The sequence below is a fragment of the Miniopterus schreibersii genome (genome assembly GCF_964146895.1).
Source record: "Miniopterus schreibersii genome assembly, chromosome: 2".
Lineage (NCBI taxonomy): Eukaryota > Metazoa > Chordata > Mammalia > Chiroptera > Miniopteridae > Miniopterus > Miniopterus schreibersii.
The window spans coordinates 52,358,714-52,375,035 of record NC_138102.1 but is presented as its reverse complement, the minus strand read 5'-3'; the positions used below and the strand labels follow the sequence as shown (position 1 = coordinate 52,375,035).

General features: G+C 39.9%; 2 protein-coding genes across 4 annotated transcripts in view; one reads left to right on the top strand and one right to left on the bottom strand.

Annotated features, from left to right (window-relative positions):
- Nucleotides 1–16,322, bottom strand: part of TBC1D4 (TBC1 domain family member 4) — a 309,453-nt gene that overhangs the window by 208,566 nt on the left and 84,565 nt on the right. The window lies entirely within an intron of this gene.
- Nucleotides 9,759–16,322, top strand: part of UCHL3 (ubiquitin C-terminal hydrolase L3) — a 47,758-nt gene continuing 41,194 nt past the window's right edge. The window contains exons 1-2 of one of the 3 annotated variants that reach the window (XM_081130090.1): nucleotides 9,981–10,109; nucleotides 10,225–10,236. In XM_081130090.1, the coding sequence (XP_080986216.1) occupies nucleotides 10,068–10,109; nucleotides 10,225–10,236 (54 nt within the window). In that variant the 5' untranslated portion in view covers nucleotides 9,981–10,067. Of the gene's footprint in view, nucleotides 10,119–10,224; nucleotides 10,237–16,322 lie in introns of all 3 variants that reach the window. The other 2 variants (XM_081130088.1, XM_081130089.1) reach the window with 2 other exon arrangements.

The window sequence follows — 16,322 nt, the reverse complement described above, 5'->3', positions numbered from 1 at the left end:
TTCATTTGTCAGGGAATATTTCTATAACCCTTGGCTACCATCAGATTATGATCCATGGTGGAAACTATGCTCCATGGAAGGCTGTATGTGCACACACACAGGCACACATGTATGCACACATATATGTAAATCTTAACTATATAAAAATGCTACCAAAAGATGAAAAGAAATATATTTAAAAGTTAATTTTTTGTATTTCTCTGCATTTTTTATGCATTCCTTTTAAAACTTTTTTTTTTTAATTGGGCTTTTTTTTTAATCTATTTCTAAAAATCTATTGATCTAATTTGGGGAGAGTAAAATGTCAGTTGTGTGTAGCCCAATTTCTGCTAATTGTTACTCTTGTTCTTGTGCTCCTGACACTCTAGCAACACATGTGATCAACTGTTTATTTTTAAGACCTCCATCTTACAAAAGATCAGAATTTATGCAAGCTTAAGACTTAGAAAATATAGATTTTATGAATAGTCAAGAAAAATGCTAAAATTAAAGATGGGTAGGCATAACTTTTGTTTTATTTATATTTTTATTTTATGATATGTACATAAAATGCATAAATTAGAAAATACTTTTTTTAAAGAATTTTTAATTTTCAGAGAGAGGAGAAGGGAGAGAGAGAGAGAAACATTGATACGAGAACTCAAGATCCATCAGCCGCCTCCTGTAAGCCCCTCACCAGGATCCAGCCCGCAACCCCCGGTGCATGGGATGACACCCAACCACCTGAGCCACATTGGCCAGGGCTATCAGAAAATACTTTTGAAGCTGTTACAATAAGCCCAGTACTGTCAGATGTGTAGGAGGATGTCCACAGAACTATGGCAAGAACTCTGATTTCACAAGAGTTACAGTGTAACTAAGAAAACAAAATTGGCACACATGAAGCAAGAAATACTTTAAGCTTGTATTTTTGGGTTTTTGGGTAACAAATAATATAAATCCAACTCAAACTAGAAATTATTGTCTTACAGGGGTGGCCTCTGAAATGTAGGGCTGGAGCAAAAGGGTCTGATCTCTGTTTCCCAGTTGTATGGCCTTCTGTTTGCTGACTTCATTCTCTTAGGCTTCTCCATAGGTTATGGGTGAGAGGTATGTGCCTATACCTATATGACCACCAGCATCTCTGGGGTCACAGCCTATGGCTCATGATCCAAGGGGAAAGACGAAGCTGCTCTTCTGTCTTGGTTCTCAGACAGGGACTCTGATTCCCCTGCTTGGATCATATGTTGTCTAGGGTGATGCATTAATATTTTTCCCCTGTGCTCCCTGTTGTGGTCACAAGAGGTAGAATTGTGTGATTGGCAAAGTCACTAGCAGCAAAAGGAGTGAAAAAAATGTACCCTATAGAAGATAGAGGTGAGGGTGATGCAACAAAACTTGGGTGAAAAGATTCTGGGAAAACAAAAACAATAGCTGTCCACTAAACACATTATTTACTATACTATACTATACTATACTATACTATACTATACTATACTATACTATACTATACTAACCATACCACACCATACCATCAGTGGGGGTAGTATGCAGAATAATGGCCCCCCCAAACATGTCAACTTCCAAGTCCCCAGAATCTCTGAATATGTTGGGTTACATGACAAGGGAAGATTAAGGTTGCAGATGGAATTAAGTATGTTAATCAGTGGACCTTAAAATAAGATGTTCCTGCATTACCCAGATGAGCCCAATGTCATTGCAAGAGTCCTTAAATGTGGAAGATGGCAGCAGAGGAGTCAGAGTCAAAGAGAAACTGTCAGTGATGCGATGTGAGGAAGACTCAGTTGGCTGTTGCTGGCTTTGAAGACGGAAGGTGGCCTCTGGAAGCTGGAAAAGGAAAGAAAATGGATTCTCCCATACAGCTTCCAGACAGAACATAGCCCTACCAACACCTTAATTTTAGCCCAGTGAGACCCATATCAGACATCTGACCTTGAGACTCTAAGAATAAATTTGTGATGTGTTGAGCCACAAAGTTTGTAGTAATTTGTTCCAGCAACAGTAGGAAACTATGACAGTAGGGGATAACATGATGTGCTGGAAGCTTTCGAGTCACACAGGCCTGAATTGAAATCTCTCTTCTACCCTTCAGCTGTGTGACTTCAGTAAAGGTAGCCTTTCTGAATTGCAGCTTTCTAATCTGTAAAAATGAGGCTATTAATATTTGTCTCACAAGGTTTTTATTAAAGGTTAAATGAGATCACATTTAAAAAGCACATAACAAAATTCCTGAACATACTAAGTACTCTGTAAATACTAGCTCCTATTATTATCATCATGATATTCAGTCCTCTAAAAAAACCTCTGCTCTGGCTGGTGTCGCACAGTGGTTACAGTGTCGGCCTGAGCACCAGAGGGTGGCAGGTTCAATTCCTGGTCAAGGGCACATAGCTGGGTTTGCAGGTGGGATCCCTGGCATGATCAGGGTACCTGTGGAAGACAACCAATTGATGTGGCTCTCTTACACCAAAGTTTCTCTCTCTTGCTCTCTCCCTCCCTTCCACTCTCCACTCTATCTAAAACCAATTGGGCCTGGCGGGGTGTGGCTCAGCAGTTGAGCATTGACCTAAGAACCAGGAGATCGTGGTTCGATTCCCAGTCAGGGCACATGCCCGGGTTGCAGGCTTGATCCCCAGTAGGGGGTGTGCAGAAGGCAGCCGATCAGTGACTCTCTCATTGATTTTTCTATCTCTCTCCCTCTCCTTTCCTCTCTCTGAAATCAATAAAGATATATATATATTTAAAAATCTAAGCATAGAAAATATTTAAAAATAATAATAAAATAAAATCATTTGGGGGGTGGGTGGGGGGAAGAGATTAACCAAAGAATTTATATGCATACATGCATAACCTGTACACAGACAATAGTGTGGTGAAAACCTGGGGAGTGGGCAGGAGTGAGGAGGAGGGGGTCAATGGGGGGGGGGAAGGGGGATATCTGTAAAACTTTCAACAATAAAGATAAATTTAAAAAAATGTAAAATCAATGGAAAAATATCCTAGGTGAGGATTAACAAAAATAAAATAAAGCAGCCTCTAAGTTATCTAGATCATACATTATTTCCATTTTAAAGATGAGAAAACGGAAGTTCAGGAATGTTAAGCAACATCATCTGGCTAATAGGTCAAACTTCAGATTCTGGTTTTAATTTACAGGCTGCAATCTAATTTCAGAGAACTCCAGAGGGACTGAGCACTCTCAGTATAGTGTACCTGCAGAAATCCTTCCCAGCTGCCTTTTCTTAATTGAATGTTCTATTTGTGCTTCAGGCTATTCAAGAATGTAAGTAATTGAGTGAATGTTGTGGGGGTGGTGGGTAGTGGTGGTAATCAGTGGGCAGCATAAGCAGAAATGCAGAACTGGGAATGAAGCAGGGTAGTGATCCTAGATGCACAGAGGTTTTTAAAGCTTAAATCAGAGTACACACAAATTCTTAGCCTTTGGGCCAAATCTGGCCTACCCACATATTTAAAATAAAACAAAGAAAACAAAAAAAGAAAAACTATGTCAGAAACCAAATGAGAATATATTTAGATTGGTTTTACATGTTCCAGTTTTGTTTCTGTCCCCACATTTTTTTTTTTTTTATTCTACCTGGCCAATTCACACAATTACCTGAAATCTGCATGACAGGACTCAGTTTTCAACCTTTGGCTTAAGGGGACCTTAAGGGGACCTTAAGCCAAAAGAGTCTCTTATTTTAAAAATGCAGCCTAAGTAGGTTAAGTGCCTGATTATGATAGTCATTATTTCTGATCAAGTAGGGAGTATTATTAAGCCATCCTGCAGACAAGTGAGACCAAATTATGTAAGATTTGGATATGTTCTTAAGTACTGCAAAAAGGCTGTTTTGGGATGGTGATTTTTCAATGCAATGCAGGCTCAAGAGAGGTGACAAGCTACATACACATGCAGCAGGAAGACAGCTAGATTAATAATATAAGACAGTGTGCAGCCACAGTGGTGCACCATGAATGAGTTACAGGTATATAGAGAAACTGGACCCCATAGCCCTAGGGAAAGTGGGGTGGAGCCTGAACCTGGAAGATTCCCTGGGCTGGTGAGGACTATAATGACAACTTTATCTGATTAAGTCAGGTGTTATACAAATACTACATTTCATCAATTGTTCAATTTGTACTTTTTCACACTTAACATCTCAAAAATCATGCCATACATTGCATCAGATGGCTTCTTACAGTGACAGGTAGCCAGGCATCCATTGTGACTCAGATGCTTTTGCATGTGCATGCATGAACTTGGCCATAGCTGTTCAACATTTCTATTGAGTTATGGCTATTGTTGGCTGTATATTATGTTTCACTGACATTTAAAATGTCTTTAAAAGATTATGCTGTGACTTGGCATGATAAAAAGTTAACCACCCATGGAAATAGGCTGAAAAGAGAACAGTAGGTTGTAGACTTGTGTCAGTAAAGCAAATATAGATTATTGTAGGGATGACCAAACTTTCTTGTTTTCTTACCAAGAAGCCAAATAACTTACAGTTCCAAAAGAAAGTGGATAGTCTTGAGTAGATAAATCAAAAGGGTTGCTTATTTCAATTTAAGGTGGAAAGGTTGCCAAATCCCTCAGAATATAAGAAAGAAATTTATCAGGATGAATGAGCAGGTTTTGAGACACAAGTGCTACTGTTAAGGCATCAAATATCAAATTGTCCTAAACTTCCTGTTGCTTTTGAAAAGAAGCTGTTGAATTTTCATCAGTTGCTGAGAAATGAAACTATGAGTTTAGTCAAGTAGGAAATGATGGAAACCCTGATATTCTTTGACAACCATCAAAATTAATCTGTCAGTGTTAAAAGTGCATGGTTTATATTTTATTGTTTTATCTGTATCATGTGGTGAAAAAGACTGGGAAGCACTGCAATAAATAGTAAATGCTACAGGCTTTTGAGAAAGAATTTCAGGATGGATGGAGAATGAAAAGACTGTGAAGTAATGCCCAATAACGGCTTTAAAAAATGTTCAAACTCATTAGTGATCAAAGAAAATAAAATATCTTGACCTCCCATTAAGTTCTAAGATTTCTCTCTTGCAGGCTTCATGATCCTCACTCTTACCTCCTTTTACTTATCCCCTCATTCTCTCCCTCTCTTCCTCTTTCCTCCTTCCTTTTCCAGCTCTCTTCACAGTCTTCTTTCATGCAGAGAGGTTTAGCAATGATCTTGTGTGTCCTGCCGTCCTCCTCCTGTGTCCTAAGGTCTCAGTCTCCAACCTAAGTGGCTCATCATTGACATTTTTCTGAATAGACAGTTCCTTCCTAAGAGGAATTCAGGCACCTGCTGTTGCAACAATACATTTTCCACTTTATTAAAATTGCATTTGTAAAGTTTATAGAATATATAATAAACCACATTAAAGACTCCCAATTCTCTGTTAAACTTTTACTCATTTCAGGTGCATTTAAAGTCACCGTCTTATATATAAGAAATGTTTCTCCCGGCCGGGCGTGGCTCAGCAGTTGAGCGTCGACCTAGGACCCAGGAGATCGGGTTTGATTCCTGGTCAGGGCACATGCCCAGGTTGTGGGCTAGGTAGCCAATCAATGACTCTCTCATCATTGATGTTTCTCTCTCTCTCTCTCTCCCTCTCCCTCTCCTTTCCTCTCTCTGAAATCAATAAATATATATTTAAAAAAAGAAAAAAGAAATGTTTCAACTTTTGACCCATAATAGAGGCAGATTTGTTCCTAGAATAATTTACAGCTTATTTCCTTCTTTTCAGCCTTCTCCAGGCCCCAGCTTTCTGAGTTCCATTCCCTGGCTTGTGAACATTATGCTGCTCTTCTTGCTTCTTTCCTGCTTGGAAAATAATCCTAGATGTCGCTGCAGGAAATCTAGGCTGAAGTCACTCGTGCAACCTTGGGAACAACTTAACCTCTCCAAGCCACCCAGACCTTGTTTGTAGTATGGTGACAACTGTATTTTGTCACCTACCTACCTTACAGATTAGGGTGAGAATCAAACAAATACATGAGGGATGTCAAGGTTTCTATTAAGTGTAAAGCCTGAATCAGGTGTGAATATAATTTTCATTGCTAAAATAACATCTTGTTTTAGTTAAAATAATTAAACAGCCCTAGCCAGTTTGGCTCAGTGGTTAGAGAGCAGGCCTGTGGACTTAAGGGTCCTGGGTTCGATTCCAGCCAAGGGCAAGTACCTCAGTTGCACACTGGATCCCTGGCCCTTGTCAGGACATGTGCAGTCAACCTCCCCCCCCCCCCCACTTCCACTCTCTGAAAAGCAAAGGAAAAAAATATCCTTGGGTGAGGATTTTTTAAAAAATTAAACAGTTTGTTAACAAATTAAAAGTTGCATTAACATATAAATTTTTAAAGAATTTGGAGGTAAAACCACACTTTTGTATTTGGTTATTAGAATTATGTGGGCTCCTCTCAGCAGTGGCCCAGACAGAGGAGTCCCTAGGCTGAAGTACTGTTCCCTGTGCAGTCACAGCTTGTTTTGGGCTGGGCCTCTCCTGTGGGGGACTGGGGCAGGTCTATCAATTAGCTGGCTACTCCTTTTAATTTGATTATTCAAATTTCTGGCAGGTATAGCAATTAGCTTTTGCCATGTAAAATTAATGATAAAATGTCCACAAATCCCCAGTGTCATTCTACAAGAAAACATTTATTTAGTTTACATGTGCGTGGGGTTAATAGTGGGTTGAACAGTCTAGCCTGAGCTCAGCTGAGGGGTCTCTCATTCTGTTCCTGGGACCAGCTGGGTAGCCAAACACATTCTTCAAGGCCATGGTAGCAGTGCAAGACAGCAAGCAGACATGCAGACTTGGAACCAGCACACCACTATTTCTGCCCCATTTTATTGACCCAAACAAGTCACATGGTGGAACTCAACGTCAAGAAGTGGGGAAATATACAGCTGAGTCTTATTATTTGTGGTAGTTATGATCTATAAAGTCATTATGTACACTGAATTAGTAAAGACTGGACCATTGTTCCCAGGGGAACTATAGGTTAGGTTTCTGTGAGCCTCTGGTCACATTTTCATCGACACACAACTTTGTTTTATGTGTGTTTCTGTTTAAAGACACTTTGCTTAATATATGTTATTGACTCACTAACATTGAGTTCACAACCAACACCACCACAACATGCCTGAAGAAACTTATGTAACACATGTATTTCCTCTATGAAGCACATCACAGCCTTCTTGGACTTAGGAACACTAGAGCACATCAGCACAATGCTTGGGCCATACATATACACAGTGAAATCACCAACGAAAAGCACAAAAATGCAAAAAATACGGCACTAAATAGCCTGCAAAAAAGAACACTTGTTTCCACTATGAGACTTTAGCTGGGAACTCGAGTTCTTTGCCACTCCTCTGCCCATCTCTGCAAATGACCCTGAAAGTAACAAGAGTATTGATTGGGGGTGGGGAGGTGGGAGGGCGGTGTTGAATTGTTAACAAATAAATGCTACCAAGTAGGCAAATTCAAAAAGGAGGATTCATGAATAATGAGGATGAACACTACTTTGCCCCTTAGTGGAAAAAAAAGTTATATGGCAAAGGGTGTGGATAAAGGGAGGGTTAAAAAATTGGGGCCAATAATGCAGAATCTTGGGCCCCATCTCAGACTTATTGAATCAAAATTTGCATTTCAGACTCCCTAGATGTTTGTATGCACATTCAGGTTTGAGAAGTACTGCCCTCAATATGATTGTAGGTACATCCATGCCAGAGGGAGACAGTTAAACCCTATAAATATTAGGGACCTACTACATAAATAAAGGGGTTTTTTTAAATTCATTTTTTCATCCTTACCCAAGGGACATGCTTAGAGAGAGGAAGAGAGACAGACACACACAGAGAGAGAGCAAGATCAATGTGGGAGAGAAACATCAATTGGTCTCCTTCCATATGTGCCCTGGCTGGGGATTGAACTCGAAACCCAGGTATGTGCCCTAACCAGTACTCAAACCTGCAACCTTTTGGTGTACAGGGTGATGCTCAACCAACTGAGCCACTCTGGCCAAGCTAATATTAAGTTTTTATGGGTCCAAAAGTCTGGGCATGCTGGGACAGCCTCTCTAAGGTGAAGAAGAAGTTATTGCATGTTACATTTCCCATTTATTGGGAAGAGGCACTTGGTGGGACTTTTTGGCTTTTGGAGGCAGCATATATCACATATGGGAATACAGATGCAGCAGTTTTATTGGGTAACATGGACAGCTGCCAGTTTAAGTGGGTCCCTGAGCAAGAGAATACTCTGCAGCAAGTCTAAGCTGAAATGCAAGCTGCCTTGTTATTTGGTCCTATGTCTCAGCAGATTCAGTGGTGCTCAAGATACTCATGGTAGATAAGGGTGCTGTATGGAGTCTTAAGTAAGCCCTGATAGGAGAGTCATGGTGCAGAAACTCAGGGTTCTGGAGCAAGTCCATTCCTCTGACAGCAAGTCACTTGGAAAATTGTCCCTGGCATGCCACTGAGAGCCTAGCTATGCACCTCAAGTATTACGCAACTACTGCTTCCCATCGTGTGCTGGATATTTCAGATCTACCAAACCACAGTGCACTATCAGACAGACAAGGAAAAAGAGGAGTCATGGGTTGGAAATTCCTTGGAGGTCAAAGAACAGTGACCAGAAAAAACATGAGTGGGAGAGTTGGAAGTTCCCCAAGAAAGGCAAACTCAGCATAATAAAATAATCTTTTTCTCTGTTTCTCTCCCTGAATGCCCTCTATTGGGTGCAGAATAGTAACATGAGGCATTCTATCCCAGGCCAAATCTCTGGAGTTTCCATTGACAATTTCTTCTCATCAAAGGGATACTCCCTTAAAACAGTATGTCTTTAATCTGTGCCTGCCTCTCCATCTCTATGACTACTGCCTTAATTAAATCTTTCATCATTTCACTTGCAAGTTTTCTACATTGACAAATGGTGATTCTGCGTACCAGATTATTCCATTCACTCCCCAAATATCTGTTGGGCATCTATTATGTATCAGGCACCGGTGTAGTTTTTGGGGGAACCATATGAAGAATTACAAAATATGCTGCTGCAGGCCTCATGGAATTTAAAGTCTGGTAGAAGAGAGGTATGGAAATCCTGCTTAAAATCCTTCAGTGAGTCCCTGCTGTTTTCAAGATGAAGCCAAGACATCTTGACGGGCTTTTCCCTACTTATCCTCCAGCATCACCTCTAATCACTGTCCTTCAATTTTGCAGGCTCTGCAACTGCAATGCATACTTTCCCTTCTTCAGAGCTCCTCTTTTAAAAGGGTTCACTCCAGCTGTCCACCTTCTCCAGGAAGCCTTCCAGACACTCCCTTCCCCTGTTAGCTGCACGTCTCTGTAGTTCCAGCACACCTCATGCTACCACTACCACAAATGTGTCACACTTCATTGTGATTCATTGTTCTTTTGTCCACCTCTTTATCTTCTACCTTGAGCTTAGCTTTGTGTAAACCAACACTTAGTACAGCGTCTGATTCACAACAGGGACTTGACATTTTTTATCAAGCATGCCCTCCACTCTGCAATAGCAGACAAGGTCCACACATCACTTCTGCACCTTGACAAAGGAACTTCTGTGGCATAACTCCCTGGCGTCCTCCGGCCTTGGGGCTTCCAGGTGGGCAGCTAACCTGTCCCTACCTCTCATACCAGGACTCAGTCGTGCGCCCCCTAGCGCCTCCGGCTGACACAGCGGGAATGGGAGGGGCGCCCTCGAGCACGCGGTCCCAGACCTGCGTACGGCGCATGCGTAGCACTGGAGAGTTTGGCTCAGTCCAAGAGTGAGGGGAGCGGGCTGAAGGTTCAGATACTTTTTCTTTTGCAGTAGGGAGCTGGCTCATATTATTTTCCTCTCTGATTGTACCTTAACTTAAAACTTAAGACTCGCTGTGAGGGACCAAGGAGGGGGCTAGAGTGTTGTCAAGCCCTTCTTAGTCCTTCAGCACCCCTCCCGGAGGGCGGCGGGTTGGACGGTCCCAGGTCACGGCGCGCGGGGGCGGAAGCGGCTGGGGCTGCGACCGCGACGGCTGTCAGAGCGGCACAGTGGCCGGCGGGGCTGCCATGGAGCGTCAGCGCTGGCTGCCGCTGGAGGCCAATCCCGAGGTGAGCGCGGCTCTGATTTCGGCCTGGGGACGCAGGCGGGGGCGAAGGGAGCCGGGCTGCCGCGGCTGGTCCGGAGCAGTTTGTCTCTAAATCGTGTTCTCTGTTTCGTTTCCAGGTCACCAACCAGGTGAGTGAGGCGTCTTGTCGCTCGGACCCTGGAGTCCTCCCTGGCCGTCTACACGTACCGCTCTCCCTAGGAGTCTGGCATTTAATCCCGTGAGGGCCCCTCTGGCGGGTGTGCCCGTTTTGCGGCCGTGCGGCTCCCACCTGGCTCCCGGAGATGCTCCCAGCCGCCGCAGCTCCTCCTGGCTCCCCGTCCCCCGTCATCGCGTCTCCTGCGTCTCGGGGTTGGAGGGATGTTCGCCCTGTGTCCCTAGTGCCCGTTCCCTCTTCGTTTTGCTTGCATCCTGCTCGTGCCGATGCCATCGTTTTCCAGCCCCCGTCCCTTGTGGGTGACTAATTTGCCTCCACTACCTGACTCCACGCTTTGTAAACTCGCCCACCCAGTCCTTGTAATTTCATCCACCGCCTGCACTATGAAATCACCTTTCAATCATCTCTTGCCCCATTAAGTCACTTCTCTTCCCCGTCACGCCCCTTTTCTCTTCCAGTTTCTTAAAACTGGAATTTAGTTGCTTTTATAGCGTGGGAAGCTCAGTATAATAGTTCCCACACTATTCTTTGCCACATACAACCCTTCAAGTTCGTCTGTGTTTGGAGGTTCAGTTTTGGGGAGGGAAGAGGGAACATCCCCCAGCCAGCCACCCGATTAAAAGAACAATGAGTGCTACCAGGTGTAAACTTTTGATTTGCTCCGGTATATTTTGTCTTACATTCTCAGCAGGTGGTTTACTTTTTACTGCCTTATAGTTATTATATGATAAACTTTCCCCCCATAATCTTCCTTCTCATCACTAAGGAATAACATTTTTTTAATGCACTTAATTAGCTTTTGGTTTTCAATGCTTGTAGAAAATTCCTTATATATGGAAAGTAGATGGACATATTTGAATGTTGGCAACAAACCCTTTGTCTTCTTATTCAGGTTTATTATATACTTTTGAAATGATAATTTTCCCCCAACTCTTCTCTCTTTAGTATTCTAGAAAAGGCTTAAAACCCAGCATATGTCCTTTATATTGTTCTTATGGTGATGTTCCCTATCTATGTTAATTTCCTTTTGTTTCACCCCCTTTAAAATTTGTTGTTCATTTTTTCCCTAACACATTTTGACCACTTTGTAAAGTGGGAGTAATCTTTAGGCAGAAGTCAGTATTTGTAACTTCTGAATTTATGCCATAGGAAAGAAGCATATTTCTCTTAGACTTAGCCCAAGACTATTTTTCACTCTTGTGAAAAATCAGTTACCATATATCTGGAGAGCGTTTGGTTCCGTTGAATTATATGTCTGTTCTCTCAACAGTACCACACTGTTTTGATTACTGTAGTTGTATAGTAAGTCTTATTTTTCAAAATTGTTTAGGCTATTTTAGTTACTTTGCCTTTCTGTAAAAGTTTTACAGTCAGCTTGACAATTTCCACAAAAAGTCCTATTGTGATTTTGATAGTGAATGTGTGTCCAAATCTATTACTACATTCGGGGGAAAATTAGCATCTTAACAATATTGAGTCTTGCAATTCATGAAGATGGTACATCTCATCATCTGTTTGATTTGTTTCAACAGTGTTTTGTAGTTTCTGCATGTAGACCTTGCACATATTTTGTTAAGATTAATACCCAAGTACTTAGTGATTTTTGGTGCTGTTGTAAAATATACTGTTTTAAAGTTTTAATTTCTAATTGTCCTTTGCTATATGTAGAAATACTGTTTTTTTAATTAAAAAACTATTTCAGATAAAATTAATATTTTCAAAATTAAGGATAAAACAAACACACTTCCTTGTGTCCATTATTTTAGATAATTGTGATTTCCACGAATAGAGTTACTGAGTATCATTTGACTATTTGCCTGTGTGCTTTTTGGAAGCTTCTGTAGCCTTTTCTTGATAGGAATTCCAGGTTTTCTGAATTCTTCTCTTTCCTACAGGTATTCCATTTTGCATTCTTCATAAAAGGCAGGGCCATTATAGTAAGCCGTTGGACATTCTCTCAATGCAGAATTTACTTTCTGGCATTTTGCTGCCATAAAGATTCCAGATTCTTTGCAACATTTGGTAAAATCTTGAACTTGATCAGAACATCTCTCTCCGGCCTTTTCTCATTATTTTAGGGGTCAAAACATCTTTTTTAATATGTCTGCAATGCTTCTCTGTCAAGTGGAGCTCCATCTCAGCAATAGAGCTAGAGATATGTACTGGTTTTTATATGTTGACTTTGTGTCCTACTGCCTTGCTAAATTCACTTAAAAAAATGTTTTTATTGATACAGAGAGAAGAAGAAAGAGGGAGAGAGAGATAGAAACATAAATGATGAGAGAGTCATTGATCCACTGCCTCCTGCACACTCCCTGTTGGGGATCAAGCCCGCAACTGGGGCATGTGCCCTGACTGGGAATTGAACTGGTGACCTCTTGGTTCATAGGTGGGCGCTCAGCCACTGAGGCACGCCAGCCAGGCTGAGCTCAGTTTTTGAATGCCAAACCCATTTCCACTTTAGAGTCTGCACTTCTCACTTTTTGCTTGAATTGTTCTCATCTGGGTTGTTTCATGGCTGGTTCTTTAAGTCTTTTCTGAACATGCCTAGACTCTCCAGCTGTGATGTCTTCCAAAACTTTATCATTCTTTATCACCGTTCTTTGAGCTTGCTTCTGTTTGTCATTGTCCTTCATAAAATAGGCCTCCCATAGCTGATACCATAATCCACTCTGAATAATTAGTGTTGAATACAGTGGATTACTGCAGTATTCTGAATAATACTTCTTTTTAAAATAAATACTCAATTATAGCTGATATTCAGTATTATTTTATAATAGTTTCAGGTGTACTGCCTAGTGGTTAGACATTTATATAATTTACAAAGTGACCCCTCTGTAAAGTCTAGTACCCACTTGGCACCATACATAGTTACCACAATATTATTGACTATAGTTCCTATGCTCTACTTTATATCCCATGACTATTTTGTAACCACCAATTTGCACTTTTTAATCCCTTCACCTTTTTCACCCAGTCCCCCAATGTCCCTCCCATCTGGCAACCATTAGTTTGTCCTCTGTATCTATGAGTCTGTTCTGTTTTGTTTATTTTGTTCTTCAGATTCCACATATATGTAAAATCATATGGTACTTGTCTTTTTCTGATTGATTTATTTCACTTTACATAATATCCTTTAGGTCCATCCATATTGTTACAAATGGTAAGATTTCATTCTTTTTTATGGCCAAGTAATATTTCCTTGTATATATGTACCACATCTTCTTCATCCAATCATCTGTTGTTGGGCACATAGGTTGCTTCCAAATCTTGGCTATTGTAAATAACACTGCAATGAACATAGGAGTGCATATATTCTTTTGAATTAGCATTTCGAGTTTCTTCAGATGTATTTCCAGAAGTGGAATCTCTGGTTCATAGGCAATTCCGTTTTTAATTTTTTGAGGTAACTCCATACCACTTTCCAATCTGTATTCTACCAACAGTGTACAAGGGTTTCTTTTTCTCCACATCCTCGCTAACACTTGTTTTTTGTTGATAGCCATTTTAATAGATGTGAGGTAGCACCTCTTTGTGATTTTAATTTGCATTTCTCTGATGATTAGTGACGTTGAGCATCTTGTCATATGTCTATTGGCCATCTCTGTGTCCTCATTGGAGAAATGCCTATTCAGGTTCTCTGACTATTTTTTAATTTGATTGTTTTTTTGGTGTTAAGTTATATGTGTTCTTCATAAATTTTGGATATTAATCTCTTATCAGATGTATCATTGGCGAATATCTTCTTCCATTCAGTAGGTTGTTTTTTTGTTTTGTTGATGGCTTCCTTTGCGGTGCAAAAACTTCTTAGTTTGATGTAGTCCCATTTGTTTATTTTTTCTTTTGTTTCCCTTGCCTGAGGAGATATATCCAAAAGAAATATTATTAAAAGCAATGTCAGAGAGTTTACCACTTGTGTTTCCCTCTAGGAGTTTTATGGCGTTGGGTCTTATATTTAAGTTTGATCCATTTTGAGTTTATTCTTGTACATGGTGTAAAAAGGTGGTCTAGTTTCATTTTTTTGCATGTATCTGTTGTTTTCCTAACACCGTTTATTGAAGAGACTGTCTTTGCCTGATTGTATATTCTTGCCGCCTTTGTCATAGATTAATTGACCATATAGGCATGGGTTTATTTCTGGGCTCACTATTATGTTCCAGTGATCAATGTGTCTATTTTTATGCCAGTACTGTTTTGATTACTATGGTGTTATAGTATAGTTTGATATCAGGTAGTGTGATACCTCCAAGTTCTTTTTTCTCAAGATTGCTCTATTTGGGGTCTTTTGTGATTCCATGTAAGTTTTAGAATTATTTATTCTAGTTCTGTAAAAGATGCTGTTTGATAAATGAATTCAGTAAAGTAGCAGGATACAAAATTAAAATAATACTTCTTATAGCAGACTAGCATTGCATCACCTTTGTTGACAATTGTGTAGTCAGTCCATATTTGAGCCTCCAGAGAAGTAAACTCCTTTTTTTCTTAATTCCCACATAAAATGTTTTCAGTATGCCCCTATTCTGTACTTTAATTTCATTTTTTTTACTACATCTCTATTAAAATTCATTTTGCTACGTTCCAGGTTTTAAGAACCATATTTTCTCATTTAACTATTAGTTATGTGCCTAGTTTTACATCTAGCAATTACTACTAGTATACTTTTAATACCAGTAAAATCAAGCCATTACTAAATAAATATAATTGCTGGCATAACTCATATCATTAATAAGTTAGTAACAAAGGAAAATCTGTTGCTGCTCAGGATCTTAGGTCTTTAAAGACCAGAGAACCCTGACTGGTGTGGCTCAGTTGGTTAAGTGTCATCCAGCGTCGTAGGTTTGATTCCTGGTTTGGGCACATGCCCAGGTTGTGGGTTTGGTCCCTGGTTAGGTGCATGTGGGAGGCTGCCTATCGATGTTTGTCTGTCACATCGATGTTTCTCTCTCTCTCCCCCTCTCCTGTCCTCTCTCTCTGAAATCAATAAAAACATTTTACAAAAAGGACCAGAGAAAGTGGCTTTAGAACAAATTTGAAAGGAAAGTGAATTTAATTTTTCTATTAAAAAAATATATATATAAAATCAGGTTTTTTGTTAATTTGTCACCTAAAGATTGAGGAACAATTTATTATAAACCAGGGGCCAAAAATCTGGAGGGAAGAGATGGTTATAGACTCTTTGAGAACTTGAAGAGTTCATTGTGGTTAAAATTAGAGAACAAGGTACAAAAAGATACTTCAGTGAGAGATGGGGCTTGAAAAGTAAATAGGTACAAGAGCATCCAGAGTTTTGCATGTGGATTCTGGCAGCAAGACCTTGAAAAATCACCAAACCTCTCAGACTTGGTTGTCTTATTGGTGAAAGGATATAATAAAACCTACCTTAAAGGATATAATAAAACCTGCAATAAAGGTGAAGTGCATTAAAAATTTTTGAATGGTTTCTGATTAGGTGCATGCTCTTAAAAATTATTACAAGTAATTTAAAATACTCTTTATGTGGTGGAGTATTTATCATTGGGCCATTGAATAAAAAGGATAAGTTGACCAAGGATCTTTTGGGGGCACCTATTCTGATTAGCAAAAATTTTAGAGGCATTATGAAATTTTAGTGAGCTAATCAGTCAGAACATTTTGTTATTCTATTATCCGGTATTCGGAAAAGCCAGAAGACTAGTATTAGACCTTATAAATGCCTTTATTCTGCTTCATGCAAACAGTATGCTAATTGTGTAGAGATAGCTTTGCAAATGCATATATAAGATACTTTTCTTCGTGAGTAGTCTAGAGAAATTTTTTTTGGGTATAGTTTTCAGGCATTTGGGTTTCCTTCCAGTTTTGTGCATTTAAATAAAATACACGTGTATCAGTTCTATAGATTTGTAACTTAGAAGCTACAAAATACCACTATTTTCAGATAAAAATACACATGTGTATTAAATGTGTATTTAAATACATGTGTATTTAAATAAAATACACATGTGTATCAGTTCTATAGATTTGTAACTTAGAAGCTATTGCAAAATACCACTTTTTTCAAATACTGAAAAATAAAAAGTGGAG